The sequence below is a fragment of the Populus nigra genome, chromosome 3, assembly GCF_951802175.1.
Source record: "Populus nigra chromosome 3, ddPopNigr1.1, whole genome shotgun sequence".
In the NCBI taxonomy this organism is placed as follows: domain Eukaryota; kingdom Viridiplantae; phylum Streptophyta; class Magnoliopsida; order Malpighiales; family Salicaceae; genus Populus; species Populus nigra.
In genome coordinates, this window is record NC_084854.1 from 14,586,015 (window position 1) to 14,609,892 (window position 23,878).

The 23,878-nt window shown below is 30.8% G+C and overlaps 1 protein-coding gene and 1 pseudogene across 1 annotated transcript; both read left to right on the forward strand.

Moving 5' to 3' along the window:
• The first annotated feature begins 618 nt into the window (after positions 1-618).
• On the forward strand, positions 619-2,677 carry LOC133688239 (uncharacterized; annotated as a pseudogene).
• Positions 2,678-12,622: 9,945 nt separating this feature from the next.
• Positions 12,623-15,645, forward strand: LOC133688011 (WD repeat-containing protein VIP3). Its single transcript, XM_062107379.1, has 2 exons — positions 12,623-13,107; positions 14,898-15,645. Exons 1-2 carry the CDS (start codon positions 12,769-12,771, stop codon positions 15,522-15,524), a joined length of 966 nt encoding a protein of 321 aa, XP_061963363.1. The 5' UTR covers positions 12,623-12,768; the 3' UTR covers positions 15,525-15,645.
• Positions 15,646-23,878: the final 8,233 nt, after the last annotated feature.

Consider the following 23,878-nt stretch of genomic DNA (forward strand, 5'->3'; position numbering starts at 1 on the left):
AAAAGGTGTTTTAGGTGATTTAAAGGTTGTTTTCTCTTGAGTTTTTTCGGGTTTCGAGGTTTTTTTTCTTTAAGAAGCGATAGTCATAGAGAAAAAAAAATTGTGCTTACACACACACTCATGGAGACTAGGGGATGATGATTTTGGTGTTTTGATGGAAGATTGAACGGTGTTTTTGGTGATTTAAATGTTGTTTTTTTTTAATTTTTTCGGATTCTAAGGTTTTGTTTCTTTAAAAAGCGGCGGTTATGGAGAAAAAAACTGTGTTTATATATATATATATATATATATATATATATATATATATATATATATATAAACACGGTATTAAAAAAAAATTCCTTTAGTAGCACCTTTTTCGGAGGTCTTTTCTGAACAAGTACCTAATCAATCTTAATAACAGCTTTACTTTTATTTTGTATAGTTTTTGTTACAAAGCTGTTTAATTATTTACTGGCATTAAAAAAAAACACATCATTTCGTTTCCTTAATAAAAGCTCAAAAGGTCATGTCACACCCTCCTCTCAAGCAAAACGAATACCATACTCCAAGCTAAAAGAAATATAAACACAGGCCACCCACCACCCTTCTGGTCATAACACAGCAATCTCTCCCTCCATGCCTCGCCGTGGCTCCCCATCTCCTCTCCTCAACCTACCACTTCTCATCGTGATCTTACCCATAATTGCATTAATTCTCTTGTTCTTTGCTCTCCCTTCTCTGCTCTCCTTCACCTCTCACAAAATTCGACCGATCACTAATACTACTGCTATCAAGAGCAGCTGGGACTCACTCTATATTTTTCTAGTCTTGTTTACAATTCTCTGTGGCATCTTTGCTAGAAGAGACGACGACGAGTCAACCACTAATGAAGACAATCCCAGCAACCACGACAAATCGAAACCACACTCCGTTTCAAATGCTCCATGGTTTGCTGATGACTTCTCTGACCCAAAGATCTATGCTAATACCAACAATAGTACACCACTTGGTGGCACAGCGACAACAGCCACAGGCGACAGGTTAACGATGAACAGTAGATCCTACCCTGATTTAATGCAAGACTCCTTTTGGGAAACTCCTGATGATCGATTTCGGTTCTTTGATGATTTTGAAATAAACAAGTACCGCTCACCAATCCACGATCGGAGACATCGGAATGGAGTGTTCGAAGAATCTTGTGTTAAGGATATTCTTGTTGATACTTTTGTAAGTTGCTCCTCATCAAAGTTACAATCGCCACCATCGCTGAAGACTTCTGCGCCTCCGCCTCCTCCTCCACCGCCTCCTCTGCCAACAACAACGAAGTCCAATCACAAACAGAAGCGAACATATAGAACACTTCCACGCGAAATAGAGAAGGCAAATGAAAATGACCTCGAATCCACAAAAATCAAAACTTCGCCACCAACGCCCCCTCCACCACCACCACGGCATGCAACCCCAGCGCCACCAAAGAAAATGCACGGCAAAAGTGAACGTAAAAGGACGAATGCAACTAAAGAGATAAAGATGGTTTTGGCTTCTTTATATAGGAAAAAAACAAAGAAACAGAAAACACAAGTTTTACCCAAAAACGATACGCTTCGCTCTCCAAGTGAACCGCCTTCCTCTACTAGACCTCCACCGCCTCCTCCTCCTCCGCCTCCTCCACCGCCACCATCAGTGTTCCACTTTTTATTTAGAAAAAATAGCAAGAGTAAGAGAATTCATTCCTTTTCTCCACCACCAGCCCCTCCTCCTCCTCCAACGACAAAGAGGTTAACTAGGCATAAGAGCCAAGTGCCTCTGCCACCACCGGAACCCCCAAGGAGGCGAAGATCATCCACCACAGGCCAGCCACCGTTGCCGACAAGGGTGAATAATTTATATGTAGATAATGTGAATAACGGAGGACAATCCCCGCTCGTTGCAATGCCTCCTCTACCGCCTCCCCCGCCATGTCAGATGCCAGGTTTTTAGTTTGTTCCCAGAGGGGATCTTGTTGAGAAACGAAGTGCACAGGGTTCACGGTGTAGCTCTCCAGATTCGGAGGAGGTTGCCAAGGAGTCAAGCAGACAGACAGTCAACAAAACGGACGGTAAGGATGGGATTGGTGGGCCCTCTTTTTGTCCCAGCCCTGATGTTAATATGAAAGCAGACACATTTATTGCCAGGCTAAGAGATGGGTGGAGGCTGGAGAAGATAAATTCTTTGAGAGAGAAAGGAAGTGTGGACCATGGCCCAGGTACAGATCCAACAAAAATCTGAAAATTACTTTGAAGTTGAAGGGTTTCCTTACAATTCACACATTTTTCTCTTTTTCTCTTCGGTTAATTTGGTTTATGATCCTACATAAGAAAAATATATATCTGTGTTGATGGTATGCAGATAGGAGCTTTGGGTAATGTTTTTTATTCACCATTCGGAGCTCCTTTGTAGACGATTTGATTTGGATTTTCTTCTTCTTCTTCTTCTTCTTCTTCTTCTTCTTCTTCTTTCAAAGTTTGAAGATAAAAAGCACCAAGTTAATTGCTCATGGCTTTGGTTGTGTTTTTTTGCTTACCAACTAGAGCCAGCCATCTTCGGGGTTTAACGAAAGGAGAATGGTGGTTGCATTGGGCTTCTATGGTGCTTTTGCTTAATCTTGTAGACACATTTTTCTTTTACAAATATTGTTTAATTGAAGGTTAACGATTGAAAATCACTGCTTATTATCATCCATACAGAATATGATTGATCATATTGATAACGCTTGTTTGGAGTACAAAAGGTTTTGCCGTCAAGATTATTCTTGAAGATTCTATATTTTCTTGTGTTCAAGACTTTGTTATTTAGTATTCGTAAAGGATTTGAATTTTTATTTTCTTTTAGTTATTTATTTATGTCTTAACTCAATTTTACCCTTAAGTGTGAGCTGAAAATAAAAAATAAATAAATAAATGATAAGCGAGTGAGAGATGAAAAAATCTGAAAATTTGAATGGAGTGAAAAAATAAAAAGAAGAAATAGATATTCTTATTCAGTTTTTCTTCATACACTAAAAACAAATATTCACATGCTAACTAAATAATAATGGTATTGCTCGTTGCCGAACATAGAAAAGATAGCTAAAATTGATTGTCAACAATAAGATAGGTTTAGAAAGAATTCAAATTGATTAGGGAAAATAGGAAGTATTTAAAAATAAAAATAAAAATAGTGGTTGTTCATTACTAAATACGGAAAGGAAAGCTAAAATAAATTATTAATAATCAACTAATGAAATTATAAGTCATGATAGATCAAGAAAGTTACAAGTCATGATCTACCAAAAAAGAAAAAAGACTATAGAGATATTAATTAGAAAACTAAGCCCTAACAAGATAAAAGGTATATATATCATATTACACTTACAAGGATTACAAATTAGTCATAAAATATATGAAAGAGACATGTTGATAGAAATGCAAATTGTAGTAAGATTCATATTGTGCACTTTTTGATATATTATAAACTTGTAAAAGGTTAGGAATTGTAGTTCATATGGGATTCCATCTGTATAACAATATAAAAAATCATTTAGTTGATGGATATGTAATATATTTTTATAATTTATCTTTCTTTTTACAATTTATTATTTTCCTTTACAACTTTATTTTCTTTTGCATTTCTTTATTTTTTTATCCAAATCAGATTATTTTTAAATCATTCTTTCTTTTTAATCTGATAAAACCAAATTAGGAACCTTATATTAAATTTGATTTGTAGGTTGTTATCTGTCTATGCTTAAGATAAAGTTCTTAATTGTAGTTTCTCCTCGTTAGAGATAAGAAACGAAGAACAAATAACATATTGATCAAGAAACCAATGGTTGATCATCATATTGACACGTGATTCATTATCAAATTTATCTATAAGATCAACAAATTAACATGCCCGATGAGACAAATTTGTTAACATAATAATAAATTAGTCAGTAAAAATATCATTATTATGACTGATGAGTAGTCGGTATGTATAACTAACAAAGGCCAATCTTATAACCATGAAGAACTTGATAGTCACTCGACAATACATGAGCCAATTGATCAACCTCTATTAACAGTGCTACATGATGGCTCATCATCATCTAACTCTCTACACTAGCAAAGAGTTGTATAAGAATAAAGTTATAGTGCTCTTATGCAGTCAATAATCTGTTGTCATTCCCAACTATTATTACTTATTTTTTACTCCATAAAAAGTCAATAAAAGAAAGAGAAAAAATAGAAAAAGAAAATTCAAAATACAAGAGGATATACATGAAGAAATCCTAAAAGATCACTCAAATTGGTGGTCAAAGACCAAGATAACAAGTGGAAAAGTTGGAGGACCAAAATGTATAAGATTGGCAAAATTGGCAACTCAATTCTGATTGACAAATGATCCATTTGGTGAAAATATTTTTATTTTGGGTAAAGAAATACAAATTTGAATAGGTAAGGACTCAATGATAATTTTGGAAAGCATAATTAATTTTATTAAGGACTTAATTACAAGAAAAATTAATATTTAAAGTCAATTTAGGCTTTAATTGGAAGCAATTAAAGTCTGAAAGTTGATTTGCAATTTTAAAGAGTTAATTTGGTCAAATCAGGGGCTTAATTGCATAAATATTAAAGTTTAATGGGCAATTAGAGACTTGATTGAAGAAATTCAAAACCAAAGACCAAACTAAAAAAGACGCGTGAATACAGGAGTTAAAATTGATCAAATCACGGTCTAAATTGAATAAATTAGAATTTTTTTGATCAATTAAGGGTTAAAATACACAATTTCATAACCAAGAACTAAAATGAAATAGACGGTCAACTCTAGGGTTGACAATTGAGTTTGGCAAGAGTGAAATTACATGAAATTAAGAATTTATGAGGCAATTATGAGTGCAATTAGAAACAAATGGACGAGATTTCCATTTACCAAAATCCCAAATTAAAAACCCTAATTTTTAGGGTTTAACTTTGACGACGCGTCGTTCGGCCACCGTATATCTTTTTTTAGCAGTTTTGGTTCATCGAGTAGGCATCTTCAAGTGAATGAATGTGACGTTTGTGACTACCTTAAGAGCTATAACCAGCACTATTCAATTGAGAAACATCCCCTCAACAAAGATCAGCTACTCCCATCAAACATTTGCATCTCATTTTCTTCAATGATCTCAACAACATCTTGTCCTCGATTAGCCTCACTATATTGGCAGATTCTGGGTTGATCAATTTTGCACATTCAAGTGAATGGATGTGAAGCTATAGGCCTCTAAATCGAGTAAGGTAGGATCCAAATAAAAGGTGTCCTCCCTCTCTAACAATTTCAAGTGGTCTTCAATGACGATGATGTTAGAGTTGCACCAACACCTCAAAAATGGGTAACTCGGTCATCGATGGATGTAATACCCATTTCTCAAAACCATTAATTTTTTTTTGTATGTTCATACTTTAAACCTTCTCAATGGGTTTTTATCAAAGATCGGACATGTTTTATTCAAGATTAAAAGGCCAAAAACAAGCTCACTGGTCTTTAAGTTTTGAAAAACCACCAAAATCTTCAAAACCAAGTATGTTGCAAAACCATCATTGTAAAAAAAATATAGGTATATAGCTTACAGCTGTAAGACATACCCAAAACTCTTCCATTTTGATGGGAGGACCAAGCTTTAATGAAGAAGGATTAATCTTTTATTAAATCTTAGCTTGAAACCTTAGAAATAACCCTAGAAAATCAAGACAAAAAAGCATTAAGGAGGAGAGAAAGAAGATAAAGGAAGATATGATAAATGAATTTCAAGTGTGAAGGTTTAAGAGCATAGCATAAAGATTTTTTCAACTTTGAGATAAAGTAGCAAACTTGGAAAAGAAAAGAAAACAACCATTGTTAGAGTTTGGAAGGTATAAAAAAAATCTTCTAATCTAGCAGGTGATGTTCATAAGGCACACCTCTAGCTCTTCATTACATGTTCCAGTGGTGTTTCGATATTTTTTTATGATACATCATATTGATCTTGTATTTTTTATTAATGTATAAAATGTTGTTTTTCTTTGATTAATTTTAATCCGAGTTGTTTGTTACTATTTACTGAATGTTTAGGAAATGTTTTGATGTTTATTTTGCTGAAATAAAATGGTTTTTGTATTCTGTCATATATATGGCAGTAAATGTTTAATGCTTTTTTTTGCTAGTGTATTTTCATGGTTCCTATGCTTCATTTGGGTCTCAAGTTGTTTAAAGAGTCAATTTTGAATTGAAATTTAATATTGTTGTTAGCTTTCATTAGGGCTGCAGATATGAAGGTGGAATCTAATGTATGATCTTGATGATTTGATTTTTTTTATTCAACTATGTTTAGTATTGGTAATGTGGTTTGTAAGGATAAAAAACAATGTGTTTGAAGATCTAGAAGGTCATTTCTAGGGTTTAACAATGTGCTAAGTTTTTTGGGTTACTAGGCAATGTTCCTTGTATTCTTGGAAAGAACATTGCCTTAACTCTATAATTCGTACCAGTTTTGGTCAATTTATTTACACGAAACACTTTGTGATATTTAGCTAGTTAATAATCTAAAGTTTATTGGCATCAACAACAAGTTTTTAATGGGTTTAAATCCTAGGGTTTCTGTTTAAAACTAAAACTCATTTGGACCAAATCGTGGTGATTCTTTGATAATCGAAGTGAATAGATGTTAGATTATTAATCCTTGCATGATTCACAACATGTTTGTGGTCTTGTTTTGATCATATGTGGTTTGGTTATAGAGTTATGTTGCTGAAACTTGTATGAATGCTCTTTGAATTCTTTATGTTCTTTATTTTTTATGTGTTTGATTTGTTTTTGGTCAAAAAAATTAGTTTTTTATGTTTCTTAAGTTTGATTCGTTTTAAGTTTTGATTTTATTTTTTGTTTAGTTTTCAGGTTAAACCATGTCTTTGGTTCGGTTTATGGTTGGACCAAAAATTTCAGGTCAACCTAGTGGAGTCAATCAGGTAGGGTCGACTCGATCGAGTCAACCCGGTCAGGTCAAAATTGGGTCAAAGGTAAAGACCTTGTTTGGTTGAAAATATTTTTGCTAAAGATTTTCTTTGGCTTAAAATATTTTTGCTAAAGATTTTCTTTGGCTTAAAGATGTGTTTGACAAACACCTCATAAGCCTATTTTAATAGTTTTGTTTTTAAGAAAAATGGATTTTCACCAAACATGGCCTAAAACATAATTTTTACTTGTTGCCTACAGCATAATCCTTACAAAAAATTACATTTTATTTATATAAAAAAAAATGTTTTAGCATTGTTTTAGGAATTGTTTTGTTTTTCTTTACATCTTGTGGAATTAACAATAAGTTTGTAAAATTCCTTAAGGATTTAACTAATATTTCAATAACCCTAAGGTTTTATTTTTCTTTTTTTGAAAATTAATGGTCAATATTCTAGTATAAATGTTGGATCTATAAGTAGACTGGTATTTAAATATCAGAAGTTAACAAGGAAATTATCATAATTGTTTTTAATATTCATCAATTTTAATTAGAAATATTTTTCATCACAATATACGAGTTGTAAGAAATATTTTTGCCTTCCAGGATAGGTGAACCTTTTCAGGGTACCTACATGTATTCTTCTTATAAGGATTTATCTGGGCATATGAGCCTATAATAAATTTGAAATACCAATTTTGTTCACGAGCATAAATTTTTGTTCTGATCCATAGACGGACCACTAGTTAGGAACTTATCAACACCTTTAAACCACATCCAGACAACTCAATGCAGTTTATCTCAGGTAAGGTACGTTAAGAGTGCTAATACCTTTTCTAGCCATAACTAGTCCCTTACTTTTTAATTTCTGATAAGACTAGTCCATCCGAGTTTGCTAGTGACCCTAAATCAAACAATAAGGTGACAACTCCTTGACCTCGATGTCCCGCCACGTCGCGTGTACACGTGCAACAGAATAGCAACTCCATTAGGGACTTTGTGTTTTTGACATTATTGAATGAAGCTTTGTGTGTTTTATATGTTTTATGTAATTTGATGTGTTTAAATTTTCTTATTTGGCTTACTTTTTTTTTACTTATTTACCCTTTAGCATATTTTATCATGCTTATATATTGGTGAATGTCTTCATGCATTACTATTATATTTGTGATATATCACTTTAGAATACACACACATGAAAACTTCATGTTAGGTTGGGGGGAGTAGCAACTTACCATATGATTTTTAGAGTTTAAGTTCATGAAATTATCTGACTCTTTGTTGAGTGCTTGGACTGATAGTAATTGATATATATATATCATCCTACTACCTACCTTTATGAGGATAATCATTATTCTAAACTACTTCTCTTTCTTTCTTTGCCGTTTGGCATACCTTTTCTACCATGGTTAAGCATAGACCAGTAAAAGATATCTAAACACTCTTCCTAAGCACGTGCTCCTCCACCTGATTTTGGGCTTTCAGGGAGGAAAAAAAAGACATTTTTTATATCTTTAGTCTATTCTTTTATTAAATAGTATATTTTTAGATGATTTTTGGTATAAGATTAAAAATGAGCGTAAATTATTATATGAGTAATTATTAAAAGATATATTTTTTAAAAGAATATTAAAGTTGGTTTTTAAAAAATTAGATGTGTTAACAAATTAAAGGGTTAAATTTTTGTATAAACAAAGAGAAAATAATTAAATTATTAGCAATGAAATATTAAACATTATTTAGTACATACTTTGATATATATATATATATATATATATATATATATATATATATATATAAAATAAGCTAAAAGGTGCGAGAAATTCACTGTTCACTCACATCTAATGCACTGTGGATTACAACAATAATCCACAAATCCAAAGTGCATTCTCTTTTTTTTTGCACCTTTTCTTTCTTTTTTTCTTTTTTTTTCCTCTCAAAATTATCTTTATTAATTTTACTTTTTTAATATTGAGCTGGTTAAAAATTTTGCTTTGTAATATTTTTCCTTTGAAATACTATGGATTATTATGGTGTTTTCCCACATGATTTTTCTATTTTATTTTTTTATTTTCCAAAATTATATTTGTCGATTTTATTTTTTTTATATTTAGCTGATTGAGAATTTAGTTTTGTAATATTTTTTCTTTAAAACATTGTTGATTGCTATAATGTTTCTCTACATGGTTTTTTTTTTGTTTTTTATGATTTTCTCCAAAATTATCTTTTTTTTATTTTATTTTTTAATATGGAGCTGGTTAAGAATTACAATTATAATAAGTGAGGGAAGCATTGTAGCTTTACTCACAAATTACTGTGGATTGCTACAGTATTTTTTCCCATATATTTTTTTTTTCTAAAATTATGTTTGTCAATTTTATTTTTTTAATTTTAAATTGATTAAGAATTACAATTACAAGTAAATACAAGTAAGGCTAAAACATGTGGGCAAAATACTGTAACTTTCCTCACAAAACACTATGGTTTGATATAGTTTTTCCTCAAATGGTTTTTTCCAGTTTCTTTTGTGTTTTTTTAAATATTTTTTTTCCAAAATTATCTTTGTCGATGTTATTTTTTTAATATTGAGCTGGTTAGAATTTAACTTTGTAATAAAGCTTAATCATGTGGGGAAAGTACTGTATCTTTCCTCACAAAACACTGTGGATTGCTACAGTGTCTCTCCACATAATTTTTTTTCTTATAATTTTTTCAAAATTGTCTTTATCAATTTTATTTTTTTAATATTGAGCTGATTGAGAATTACAATTTTAAATCATTACAAATAAGGCTAAATCATGTGGGGGAAGCACTCATGTGGGGGAAGCATTGTAGCTTTCATCACAAAACATTGTGAATTACTATAATGTTTCCAACATGGTTTGTTTGTCCCTGTCTTTTTTGTGTTTTATTTTATTTTATTTTTTCAAAAAAAATTTCTTTCGATTTTTTTTTTAATGTTGAGCTGATTGAGAATTTAGCTTTGTAATTTTTTTTTTAAACACCGTAAATTGCTGGAGTGTTTTCCCATATTTTTTTATGATTTTTTCCAAAATTATCTTTGTCGATTTTTTTTTTAATATTGAGTTGGTTAAAAATTATAATTACAATAAAACTAAATCATATGAGGAAATCGTTGTTGTTTTCCTCATAAAACACTTTAGATTGCTACAGTATTTCTCTAAATGGTTTTTTTATGATTATTTCTAAAATTGTCTTTGTTGATTGTATTGGGGAAAACACAGTAGTTTTCCTCACAAAACATTGTCAATTGCTACAACGTTTTTCCTCGTGGGTTTTTTTCCTTCCAAAATTATTTTTGTCGATTTTTTTAATATTAAGTTGATAGAGAATTTAGCTTTGTAATTTTTTTTGCTTTTTATTAACAAAAAAGCTAAATTATGTGGCGAAAGCACTGTATCTTTTCTCACAAAACACTATGGATGGCTACAAATCATTTTGTTCAATCTCTAAATTTTTTATTACCAACACAATTTTTTTTTCCGTCATAAAATATTGACTCCATCATACCTTTAGTTTCTATTACTTATCTAGCACTGATTTATAATTATAACACTATCAAATATATTTTTTTTATAAGCCCGCGGCAATCCCCGAACATGCTATCTCATATAGATCGTGTGTGTTTGTATTTCTTTAAGGGTAAAGATTTACCTTCTAAGGAAAGCATAGGAGGAATAACACCATCCTTAAAATTCCCGTTGCCAAAAAAATCATAGCAAACTAACATAAATTTCATAAAGGTAAAATTTACCCTTCATTCACCTCCAACCAAACAAAACATTAACCTTAACCTTAATCCATAGTTATATTTAATGGCGATGTCGGAATATTTGATTCAATTAAATTACCTTTAAAATCTTGTTAGCTTATGACTAAAAATGGAATTTTAATTCATATAAACTTAATTAACTAAAATATAAATTACAATAGCTTTCCCGTTTAAAATTATTAAATTCTTACCCCTTTTAATTAACTCAATTAAACTTCTTTCCATATAAACTTAATTATTATCTTAACTTGTAATATCAATGGATTGAATCTTGATCCGAATCTAATCCAAATTTGATGTAATTAAATAGAGCTAGTATATAATTTTTATAATATAAATTCAATAATAATATGAATTTATTAACCCTTTTATTAAATAGATCAATTATGGATCTATCTTGATTTGACTCGATAAAAATTTGATTTGAAATTAATATAAATATTATTTCTAATAAATATAATATTTTAAAACATGCAAATTTTTAAATATAAAAGTGAAGAAGAAAACAATGGCACTAGGTTTAGACTTAGCATTTATGGATAAATAACATTATATACTTTTGTTTCGTATATTCTCTACTTTCTATTTTTTCAAATAATTATGTGATAAATTTTTATTAATCTTTTTTCAAATATCAAATTATTTATTTGAAAAAACCTATATATATATATATATATATATATATATATATATATATATATATATCAATGAGTTGTTTCTAGTAATTAAAGAAATCATAACCAGAAAAGGTTCAAAGAGCCGATGGATATTGCTGACGCAAATAATATTTTACAAATCCCTGCAAATGATAGAGTTAGGTTTCTTTAGAGGATCAAATTGCATTACCGTCTATCAAAAAGTCTTGTGTTCATGGATTTTTGGCAAAATATGACATTATTTAACAAGACTCTCATTTTCTTACCTTTTTTAATATCTAATGGTATGTTTGATTCAAATATAATGGATTATGTAATGTAATACATTATATTAATGTGTGGTTGTGTTATTTCTTAAATAATATAGTTAATTATTATATTTCTAATGATTTTATTAAGGGTTTGGAGTCTTAAAATTTGATGTTTGGATTACGGTTAATATTAGTTAGGGTTAGTTTTTTGTTTTTTGATGTTAAAGATTATAGGGTTAGGGGATAAAGGTTTGAATTAGAATTAATTTTTGTGATTAACGGTTAAAAAATTAAGAATTAGAGTTTATAGTTTGTACTAAAGTTAATGTTTAGGGTTTGGATTATGGTTAATATTTAATGGTTAAGGAACTTACATTAGTTAGGGTTCAATTTTAGGGGTTGAATTAGAATTAATAAGCATTTAGGGTTTGTATTTGGGTTAAACAAGTTTTTTTTTATCATTCATGTTAGTTATAAGGTTAGTTAGAGTTTAATAGATAAAATATGTATTATTTAGGATTTTAATTTAGAATAAATATTTAATGATCAAGGAACTTATACTAGTTAGGGTTAAGGTTTAGATTTTGAATTAGAATTTATAAGCGTTTAGGGTTTGTATTAGGGTTAAATGAGTTTTTTTTGTTGCTTATGATAGTTAGGGTAAGTGGATAATAAGGTTTAGATATTAATTAGGATTAGAGGTTAGTTACAGTTTAATAAATAAAATATATATTATTTAGAATTTTAAATCAGAATAATTTGGTTTGTTAGTCTCCATTGATATTTATCAAATATTATGTTTCCAATTATAACTTATTTACAAGTTGTATTTGGAAGTACAAAACTGTTATTTTACCAATATTTTGTATAGATGTGCTTTTTGAATATTTTTTTTTTTAATTTTAGATGCCAATAAGCGAAAATACTTTTACATAACAAGGGCCTTTTTCTCCCCCAAAATAACAGGCTGTCTCTGCTTTTTCTAGTTAGTGACGTGACGTTTCCTCTCCGAAAAATTATCACCATCCCAAAACTTGCAAAGAAACCCTCACTTCACGACTACGACTAGGGTTCATCTCAGCTCCTCTCCAAACATAAAGGAAAATGAAACTAGCAGGTCTAAAATCAATAGAGAATGCTCACGACGAGTCGGTATGGGCAGCCACATGGATCCCGGCCACCGAGACCCGTCCCGCTCTTCTAATGACTGGCTCCCTCGACGAGACAGTGAAGCTTTGGAAGCCTGACGAGCTCACCCTGGAGCGCACCAACACTGGTCACTGCCTCGGCGTCGTTTCGGTTGCAGCGCATCCTTCCGGGTCCATCGCCGCGTCGGCATCTCTCGATAGCTTCGTTCGAGTGTTCGATGTGGACTCCAACACAAGCATTGCTACTCTTGAAGCTCCTCCTTCTGAAGTTTGGCAAATGAAGTTCGATCCCAAGGTAATTTTGTTTCTTTTTCTTTTTCTTTTTCTTTTGATTTTCATTTTTAAGTTTTTGTATATTTGCACAGTAGAGATGAGATGGCCTGGCTTATATAAAAAGAATAGTATGTTTTGGAGAATTCTGTTAATTAGATAGATTGTTTTACTTATTTTCCGTAATTTGATCGATTTTATGGTTGCACGAACTGGAAGTGTTGCCTGCTCTATTAATGCTGGCAACATAGAAGCCATATAAACGAATGGGCTGCTTACGTCTGAGAAGGTGATCTGCCAAATTAGCCGTTAATTAATTAGGTGAAAGTATTTCCCACCTAGCACTTTTGTTTCCCTTCTATGTGCTTTTTTCATTTCCCAAAGATTGTTAGCCTATTTGCGTTTTGAGAGTGGTTATCTTGGAAAGTTAATTTCTTTTTCTTTTTTCAAGAATTTTTTTGCAAACTTGTGACAGTGTAAATATAAAGATATGCATTCATTAGAAATAGGTCTATCTCTAGAAAAAGATTTTTTTAAAGATAGCATTTGCAGAGGCAAAGGACGCATCTGTGCCATACAATAAACAGAGAGAGAGATGAAGAGCTTCTTGAACTTCAGTAGAATACATTAATGCTGATCACCTGCTTAGTGCTACTTGGTATAAAATTCTTCAAGCATCATCCATTTTGGGATCTGTAAATAGCTCATGGTTTTCTTTAAAATCGCTGGGACTTTACTTGTGTACCATCTTTTACCGAAAGGATTTATTTTAATGCATTTCACGTTCATGGAAAAAAAAATCATGAGCAATCAATCTCCTTCGGTGAGTTCAATTAGTTAGATAGTTTGCAATGTTCTTTTCTTGTGGATTAAATTATTGGATGAGGATGTGGGGGTTGATATCACAGCCATCCATTACACAATAGGCATTGATGGAGTGTAGTGTGGTGTACATAACAAACTACCTATTAAAGTAGATCATTTAGGTAGCGATGTTATATGAACTTAGTAATTCAGTGTGACATATTTGTTGATGTTTAAGGTTTTTTTGTTACAGGAATTCAAATCAAATTCCCATAAATTGATTCTAATCCCTTCATAGCATCAAAAGGGTGTTTTCTGCTTATAATTCTTCGATTTCCCCCTCCTTCCCCCTCCTTAGTATATTGGCTAATTTCACTTGCCTCATTGCTTTTCATGTTTATGAAGCACATAATTAACTTGGTTTGATTACCTATTTAAGTACAATTGAAGCTAAATTAAACTGTTATGATACCTTTAATGTAGCAGCTCATGCTTCCTTGTCCCATTAAATTGCAATAAATCGTGCTCTGATCTAAGTTTTTTCTATTTTTTTTCTTTTTTCTTGAGGCCTAAGTTGAAATGACACAATTTATTGAGTTTTTAATTTTGAAGAATGCATGCCACAGTGAGCACAGCAATCCCAATCATTCTAAACTTCTTTTGGGTTAATTTACTTATGAACAGCCATACTCTGCAATTTTATCCCCATCAAGCTCCACTCTTCTTCTGTTATCATTGTGTCTGCATACAAATTTGTATTTTTATTTTTAGAGTTTCTGTACTCTTTCAAGGCTGGTTGGAATTGTCTACATGTAGAACCTGTCTTTAATATTGTCATTCCAAAAAAAAATAACCTCATCAGTATGAGTTAGAAGGTATGAGGCATAGTTCAACCAAATTGCCAATGTTGGCTCTCCATACATAGATACTTTGTAATTGAAGTAGAAAATTGGAAATTGTCACATTTTTATGTTTGAATTTAACCAGTGCTAACCATAGCTTTACCTATAGGGTACCACTCTAGCAGTTGCTGGTGGTGGTAGTGCATCAGTCCAGCTTTGGGATACAGAAAAATGGAAGTTGATTGCTACCCTGTCGATTCCCCGTCAAGAAGGACCCAAGCCCACCGATAAGAATAGCAGCAAAAAGTTTGTACTATCAGTGGCATGGAGTCCTGATGGAAAACGGGTTGCTTGTGGCTCCATGGATGGCACTATTTCTGTTTTTGATGTGGCTCGAGCCAAATTCTTACACCATCTAGAAGGCCACTTCATGCCTGTGCGGTCTCTTGTGTATTCCCCTGCTGATCCACGGGTGCTCTTTTCTGCATCGGATGATGCCCATGTGCACATGTATGATGCTGAGGGGAAGAGCATGATAGCAGCCTTGTCAGGTCATGCAAGCTGGGTATTAAGTGTTGATGCAAGCCCGGATGGAGCAGCTATCGCAACAGGCTCAAGTGACAAAACTGTAAGGCTATGGGATCTCAGCATGCGGGCTGCTGTGCAGACAATGAGCAACCATGTAGATCAAGTTTGGGGAGTGACATTTCGACCACCAGGTGGTCCTAGTCCCCGTGCAGGCCGGCTTGCAAGTGTGTCAGATGACAAAAGCTTATCACTTTATGATTATTCCTGAATTAACCTTGGTATTTTGGCCGTGTAAAAACATAAAAGGATTTGCTGTTTTTACAAGACTTACTGCTGCTCTTGTTATTTATCAAATTATACCAATGAGTCGAATGGTTTTAGGTCTGTCACATAGTTTTGCTAGATCCCATTTGGTTCATTATATGGTAAATATTGATGATCCGAGGTCCAGTCAGCATTTGAGAATGGATCTTGCGGATCTGACCATGGTAATACATCATTGGGTTGAGCCAATTAGGATTTGACATTTTCCAGTTGATCATGTCTCTCCTTGACCACCGGGAATGGCTGCCGCAAGATTAGCATTGCGGCCACATAGTAGCAAGTACCATGTTGCACCTGGTGGCTGATTGTGAACAATTTTGGGGAGAGTGTGTCAGCTTTTTGTCATGATAATGAATTCGATTTAGGCAGGTTTGAAAAATCCATCAAGTGAAATTTTTTAGATTTTTGGTTAAATTTTGATAGTCATTGCTGTTAAATTGCTCACTCCTCTCATGTGTCCAGCCAATGCCTGCTTTTTATAATTGTCGTTTGTTTAACAGCTTGATTGACCTTTTTTATGCTAGTCTTATAATGTTTTTATTTGTACAATGTACATGTTTTGTATTCTTAGTAACAAATCATCAATGTATTCATAAAAATGTTTTCTAACTGTAGTGGATTTAAAAAATAGGGTGAGTGAAATTATACATTATATATTAAGGCTATGTTTGTGAACGCGGTTTAATTCATGTTCCTAAAAATTTTGAATTTTTTTTGCTTAAAATTAATATTTTTTTAGTGTTTTTGAATCATTTTGAAGTGTTGATATAAAAAATACTTAAAAAAAATAAAAAATATTATCTTGATGTATTTCTAAACAAAAAACAATTTGAACTGCAACCACTACTACAATCCTAAACAGGTCTTAAAAGCTAAACGGTATGGCTAAAACACTCTATATACACACTATTTATCCTATCATATTTTACCATGGGCTAACTGTTTTTTTTAAATTAATTTGACTTTTAAATTATTTTTTTTGCGTGATTGCATTCTTTTTAGGCTAAATTCAAGAATAATTGAATTAAATTTGTTGACTAATAACAAAATTAAAAGATAGGGATCAAAGTAGAAAATGTGCCATAAATGGATGATGGTTTCAAAGTTCATATAAAAAGTTTAATTTAATCCTCAAACTTTATAAATTATAAATATTTGGCCCTTCAATATTTTTTCATTTCAATTTTGATACAAAAGTTTATTTTTGTTATTTTTTAGTTTTTGGTTTCAGAGAGAAGAGAGAGGGCCGTCTGATCTCGGTGTTAGAGATAAAAATGTTGTTGGTACCGATTTCAACCACTAAAATAATTAATCTTTGTGCCAACTAGTTCCATTTAATAAGGAGAGTTCGGCTTAAGTGTGTTTTTTTTACTTTGAAAGTGCTTAAAAATTAAATTTAAGCTTAGTAAGATTTTTAGTTTTGGGTTGATTTTAGGGAATGGTTTTTTGGGTTTCTTTGAGGCCATGGAAAGATTTACAAAAGTGCTCAAGTGTTTTTGATAAAACAATGATTTGAAAATTGATTTTTAGGTAAGAAAACCTTCAACCTCAGTTTTTCGGCCACCACATTGGCTAAGATTTGAGGAAAATCAGACAACACGTCTTTTGCCTTAGCAAATGACACGTCTTCTGAGTTAATTTTTTTTTTTAAAAAAGGACAGATGATATGCTATAATAAAGAAAATATTAAGGGCTCAAGTGTAGACCCTTATGAAATGGGCCAAACGAGTTGATCTTACTTGTCAAGTTCAGCAGCGCCTGACCTTTTCCTCACTTTTTTTTCTAAAATTTTTTTAATTGGTGATTTTTTTATATGAATTTTTTCAAAATTATTTATTTGTTTGTTTTTAAATTAATATCTCTTCACTCTTTTATTGTGTTTATAAAACCTCTTTTAAATGTCAATTATTTTTTTAGTTATTTTGTATGCATTTAATTTTTAAATAGATGATTCTAGTTCATCTATAATATTTTTTATGTTTTATATAAATACAAAAATATTTACTTTTGCATAATATTTCTAATATGTGTAAACTTACATAATATTTTATTTAATTAATTTTATGTGTATCTATTTCTATTATCATTTAATTAAAAAAAATTGATTTTGGTAGACAAAATCATTCAACACAACTAAGTGAAACGACCATGTTGTAATATCAAATACACACACACACACACATCAATTCTTTCATTTTCATCTTTAGTTATTGTTAATGATTTTTTATTTTATTTTTAACACACATAGTTCATGATTTATTAGATTATGTATATATATAAGTTTTTAAATTTATACTCATAATTTTTTATATACACATTAAAAAGCTTGCATATTTAATTTTTTTTTATAGAAAAAAATGTCTAACCCACGACGTAACAAGTATCAAATAGCTATTACACTATATAGGAAATAAGCTATAGAATTTAAAATGTAAAATGTTTTTAGTAATTTATCCATATCTAAATTATGCAATTTTAACATTTGGAAGATATATAAATTTGAAGTTTTGGATTTACAAACTCTAAAACTGACTATTTATGTTGAGTTGTATGCTAAAAATGTGGGTGTGGGGGAGAGTTTTCATATATTTTTTTTTCATTTCATTAAGAAAGAAAGGGTAGAAATACGATTGCACATGACACCCAATTATTCTCTATGGAATCCACCATATCTCTACAAAAACCATCGAAACTCATTGGTAAAGACAATATTTGATAACTCTTTGTCCACCTTATTTGAATTTCAACCCTTGGCTGCTTCCCATATGTCTCAACTCTGGTGTGCCTAGTATTGATCCTTCAAGGTATTTGAAAATATAATAAAGATTACGGTTTAAAATATTTTTTATTTAAAAATATATTAACATAATTTTTTTTATTTTAAAATAATTTTTTTTAACATCAACACATCAAAATAATATAAAAATATTAAAAATAATTTAATTTTTTAAAAATACAGCTTCAACTGTGTTTCTAAACATTACCTAAACCACCAACTCATGAGCTTGGTTTGATATCGGATCTTGATTTTTTTTATATGTTCCTTTCTTTTTAAATATAAGTTTTTGTCAAATATTTGTTTCATATATAATTGTATTACAAAATCTTCTTTATGAATATCAAAGAAAATTAATAAAACGAAATAGATTTATAATTTTTTTTTGGTAATGTGTATCAATAAAAAGATTAAATAACCAAAGTAATACAAAATTTTTTTAATCAATATTGTTTTTAGAAATCAACATAAGAAATCAACATAAGGGATTTTTTACTAAATTAATATTTTTTTACTTTCATATTATGAAAGGAAAAAGATTTGAAAAATGATTGAATAAGTAAAGTATGCGTGATATAGTGAAATGGAGATGAAAAAAAATAAAATTTCTAGTGTTTTAAATATAGTATAAACTGACGAGATGATACAAGGATAAAATAAAAGGTTTTTGTTTTTTTACACTCTGCATTGTCTTCTTTTACTCTTACTCTATAAATTAAGAGAGGTGATGTATTCATTGTAATTGTAATAGTATTTTTTTAAAAAAATTTCTTTAAGTCTATGCCTTTTCCCCTAATTTTATGCTTTAATATTTAGTTTATTAGAAATTAGATTTCATAATTTATTATGATTTGCTTTATATATATTTATTTTAATCTTATGATCCATGTCACGGGTTTGACGAGTTAACTCGATTAACTTGATTTTTTTTGTCTCGTTTTTTAATTGGTATTTTTTTCAATTTTATCCTTCAACATTTTCAACAATTGCTTGGTTAGGAATTGTTCTTTGTCAATTGTTTTCTATAAGATTATTTTTATCTCATAACCTAGGTTAAGGACTTTGCGAGTTAACCCGATTAGACTTAGATTGTTTTATTATGTCCTCTTTTATATATTGTTTTTAATTTCATCGTTCAAAATGGATTTATTGGGAATTTGACTTCATAATTTGTTGGATTTATTTTATATAAGGTTATTTTAATCTCATGATCCTGGTTGCAGGCTTGACAAATTAACTAGATTGAGTCGGCTTGTTTTTTTTATTTACTTTCTATGAGATTATCTTAATTTCATTATTTGAGTTATGAGTTTGATGGGTTAATTCGAGTTGACCCAGTTCATTTTCTTGTGTCATTTTTTTAAAATTAATTTTTTTTCAATTTTATCATTCAATAATAGGTTGATTGAGAATTAGGCTTCATAATTTATTTTGATTTATTTTCTATGGGGTTATCTTGATCTCATGACTTGAGTCATGAATTTGGCAAGTTAATTCGGGTTGATTTTGACTGGTTTTTTTGTCATTTTTTAATAATTATTTTTTTCAATTTCATCTTTCAACGTTGGGTTGATTAAGAATTGAACTTTATAATTTATTTTGATTTGCTTTATATAATGGTTATCATGGTTTCGTGACCTAAGTTACTAATTTGGAAGGTTAATCTAGGTTGTCCAGGTTGCATTTGGACTAATCAAATCGATTAGGTCACTTCTATTCAAATCCACATAATTTGATTTTTTTTTCCTGCTAAAAAACATTAGCTATGTCAAATATTTTTTTATAATAAAAAAATAGTACAACTCGCAACATAGCGCCGATCAATAATCTAGTAACTTCAAAGACTTATGTCTCGCGAGGAGCACTAAAATGATAACTTAACTTTATTCGCGCTAGCACTTGATATTCTCATAAGAAAATTTTAACTAAAATGATTTGATTATTCACAAGATTATTATTATTATTATTTATTTAATAACTAAAAAGCTTTTGAATTAAATACTGCAGGTTTTTCATAAAAATAAATAAGTATATTAAATCAAGGGGAAATGGCACACCTAGGGTTGGCCATATAGGAGCTTTTAGGAAATGGATTGATTTTTAAAAAAAATAAGTCAGCTGTTTGGATGAGGACTTGATTTAAATGAAAAAATAAGTGAGGTATCTGGACAGAAACTTGATTTAAATGATAAATAAGTGAGTCATTTGGACATGAACTCAATTTAAATGGAGATTAAGTCAGCCATTTGGACATGGGCTTGATTAAATGAAGAATAAGTTCACCATAACAATGGGGACTTGGATGAATGAATGAAAATAAATAAGTCATCTGTTTGGGACAAGGACTAAATTAATGAATTGAAAAATAATAAGATATGATAGTTAAATTAGATAGGAACTTGATTAAATGAATATCTAAGTCGGTCAACTAGATGAGGATAAATATATTATTTGCTGTTATAATTTATTTGAAAATTTTAGAAGAAAAATTAAGGATATTTCATTTATGTGGGATAATGTAATTTTTAAGGGTTCTTAATATAATTACGGGTGTTAATCTTTTTATTTATGAAATGTGTAAGTGACTATTCAATATTTCATTTATTGTTATATACGTTACAGGTTCATTCTAATCTCTTAAACAACATTGACTTTGTCCTTTAATTCACTAGTTTTGTTATAGGTATAAATCTCATATATGTAAGTTTGATGTAATAAGACTCTTAATAATCATTTTCATGCTCTTTAAGGAATTTATAATATATTAAATGTCATATATGTAATTAAATTAGGGATTATACAATTATTATAGAACTGTTATGAAGTGTTAAGAATTGTTTTAAGAATATGTTGCAAGATCATTAATTAGAGAAATGCAAAAATTATATAGGGGTATATTTGAGGCTACCTACGTGGTGATAAGGTTATCTTGTAAAGTGGTTTTATGCAAGAAATAACATGATGAAATTTTAGGTAGGGTCCTATATAGAAAAACCTCTACCCTTTTGTAATGATAAACCATTGGTAGGTTGCAATGCATATGAAATGTGTTGCAAGTGTCAACCTTGATATTAAAATTCATTTGGGATAAGATTTAATGTTATGTTTGGATACAAGGGACCTAAGTGTTGAAATTAATAATCTAATGAAAACAATCCAAAATTTAAACATGTATATATATCATGACATTCCATTTACCGTAGGACTCACATTGAAATATAATATGTACACCATTGGATATTAGAGTAAGATAAAGGTAAGAGAAAAATTACATTGTTTTATGTATATGATATTGTTAAATCACTATAAATGCATTGAAAATTTAAGGATGTTACAATCGATATTAGAGCATCTAGATGTGATTCAGTAGACTCGTGTGATTAAAAAGTGGTTTTACTAATAAGTAGTCAATGCTTATTACAGAATGGTTCATACTAGAAGGGTAACTCGATCAGACCCATCTTTTATTAATAGTAGAAAGGATCACATGGGAGATCCCTTAGGAGATACTACATCTCATTCATCAGTTGTGCCATCATAATTAGTCTAGGGGGAGTCTGTTACCCCCAGAGATATCTCCCCATCATTGCCATCACGGATGCCATAATTTGAGGCATCCAACAGGATGGGACAATCCAATGGGCCATTATCTATAACGCCACCAAGAGCATCTATATCATATCAGGATCTTACACTTTAAAGCAAATTATAAGGCTATTATATTGGGTATGACAAGAGTAACAAATGTCGCAAGCAGAGAAAATACCTTTACTTTAGTGAACTAAATAAAGAATATGAGAGAGATAAGATTTGTCCCATTCATAGAAGAAAATGATGTAGAGGTAGCCAGACATTGGCTCTAGAAGGTATGAAAATCTCCCACTCAGATTTCTATATAGAGGAAGTATAGGTCAACTATATGATATGACTACTCTTTGATAGTGCATATTTATGGTGGGCGATTATGTGAGAGAGAAAAACCATGAAAGTGTTATCGTTGATGGACTTTTAGACTAAGTTTGAAACCAGGTACTACTCTTGGCAGCATCACATGAGTAAGGAGTATGGGTTTCTTACTCTTAGTCAGGGTAGTATGACAATATTGGAGTATAAAAGATTATTCTAGAATCTTCTAATTTTTGCTTCTATTTTGGTTCCCCTGAGAAACATCAGGTTGAAAGGTTGAGAAATGAGCTTAGAAAAGAGTTAGTCATTTTTTTTTTTATTAAGGATAACTAAGGAATTGATTGAGGTTGCCTGCTATTTCGAGGCAGTGTTTGATGAAGAGCAACAAAAAATAGATAAACATGAAAAATAAAATGTATGGAAGAAAAAAGAGCTTACGTCTTACACAGGTAAACCACTGCTTCTAAATAAGATAAAGGGTGGTGAAAAGTTGCATGGATAATCATTTAGAAGATGGATAAACTTTTCCCTAGGAGTACCATTTAACAGGTTTTCTTAAACTAGTAGAGGAGCATTCCAAATGGGAAAAATAGTGTAGGGACATATCGAGAATGGAGTTTATTTAGAACCACCGCTCATGGATTAGTTGTTTTCCCAAAATATGATATTTGTAATAGAGCACATTCTGGGGATTGTAAGGTGACAATAAGAAGGTGTTTTATTTACTAGCAGGAAGGGCACTATTGAAGGGATTGCAAAAGCCTAGAAAATAGGTGTTCCTTGTATGATGAACTAGGACATTTTAGAAGTAATTGTCCAAATCAAACCTTAGTCTAGAGCCAACAATAATCTATTACTATAGACAGGTTGAGGAGGGATTCATTGAGGCCTACTCAATTAGGAGCAAGCACTAGTAGGGGTCGACCTCAAGTTTAAGGGCATATGACCCATAAGAGAGTTTATAATGAAAATCAAGATGATGTCAAGGCCTCACTAGATGTAATGACAAGTATAATAACACTCAATTCACTAAAAAATAGATTTTTTTATTAGATCTTAGAGCCACACACTCCTTTATATCATATAAATTTATTATTCAACAAAATATAACTAAATGTGAATTGAACAAGGGACTAGATATTAGTACACATTTAGGAGAAATGATAGATATAAATGATATGTATAAGGAGTGTATTATACTAGTTAGGGGTTAGTGCATGAAAGCAAATATGGTGCCATTATAGATGGATGATTTTGACGAAATACTAGGAATTGATTGGTTAAGCATGCATCGGGCTAGTATGGTTTGCTTTACTAAGACATTAACCTTTAAGGTACCAAGTATGAATGAAATGGAGTTTAGGGGCAAGAAACGTGTTGTGCTGAATTATATTATATCAATAATGACTACAAGGAGATTAATGAGAAAGAGGTGCATTGCTTATTTGGCATATGTTGCGGACACTAAAAAGAAAAGTACAAAGTTGAATAATATCTCAATATTGAGAGAGTTTCCAGATGTTTTTCTTGGGGAATTACCAAGATTACCTCCTATACAAGATATTAAAGTCTCATGTACAAGATATTGAAGTCTCCATAGAGGTGTTACCAGGAAT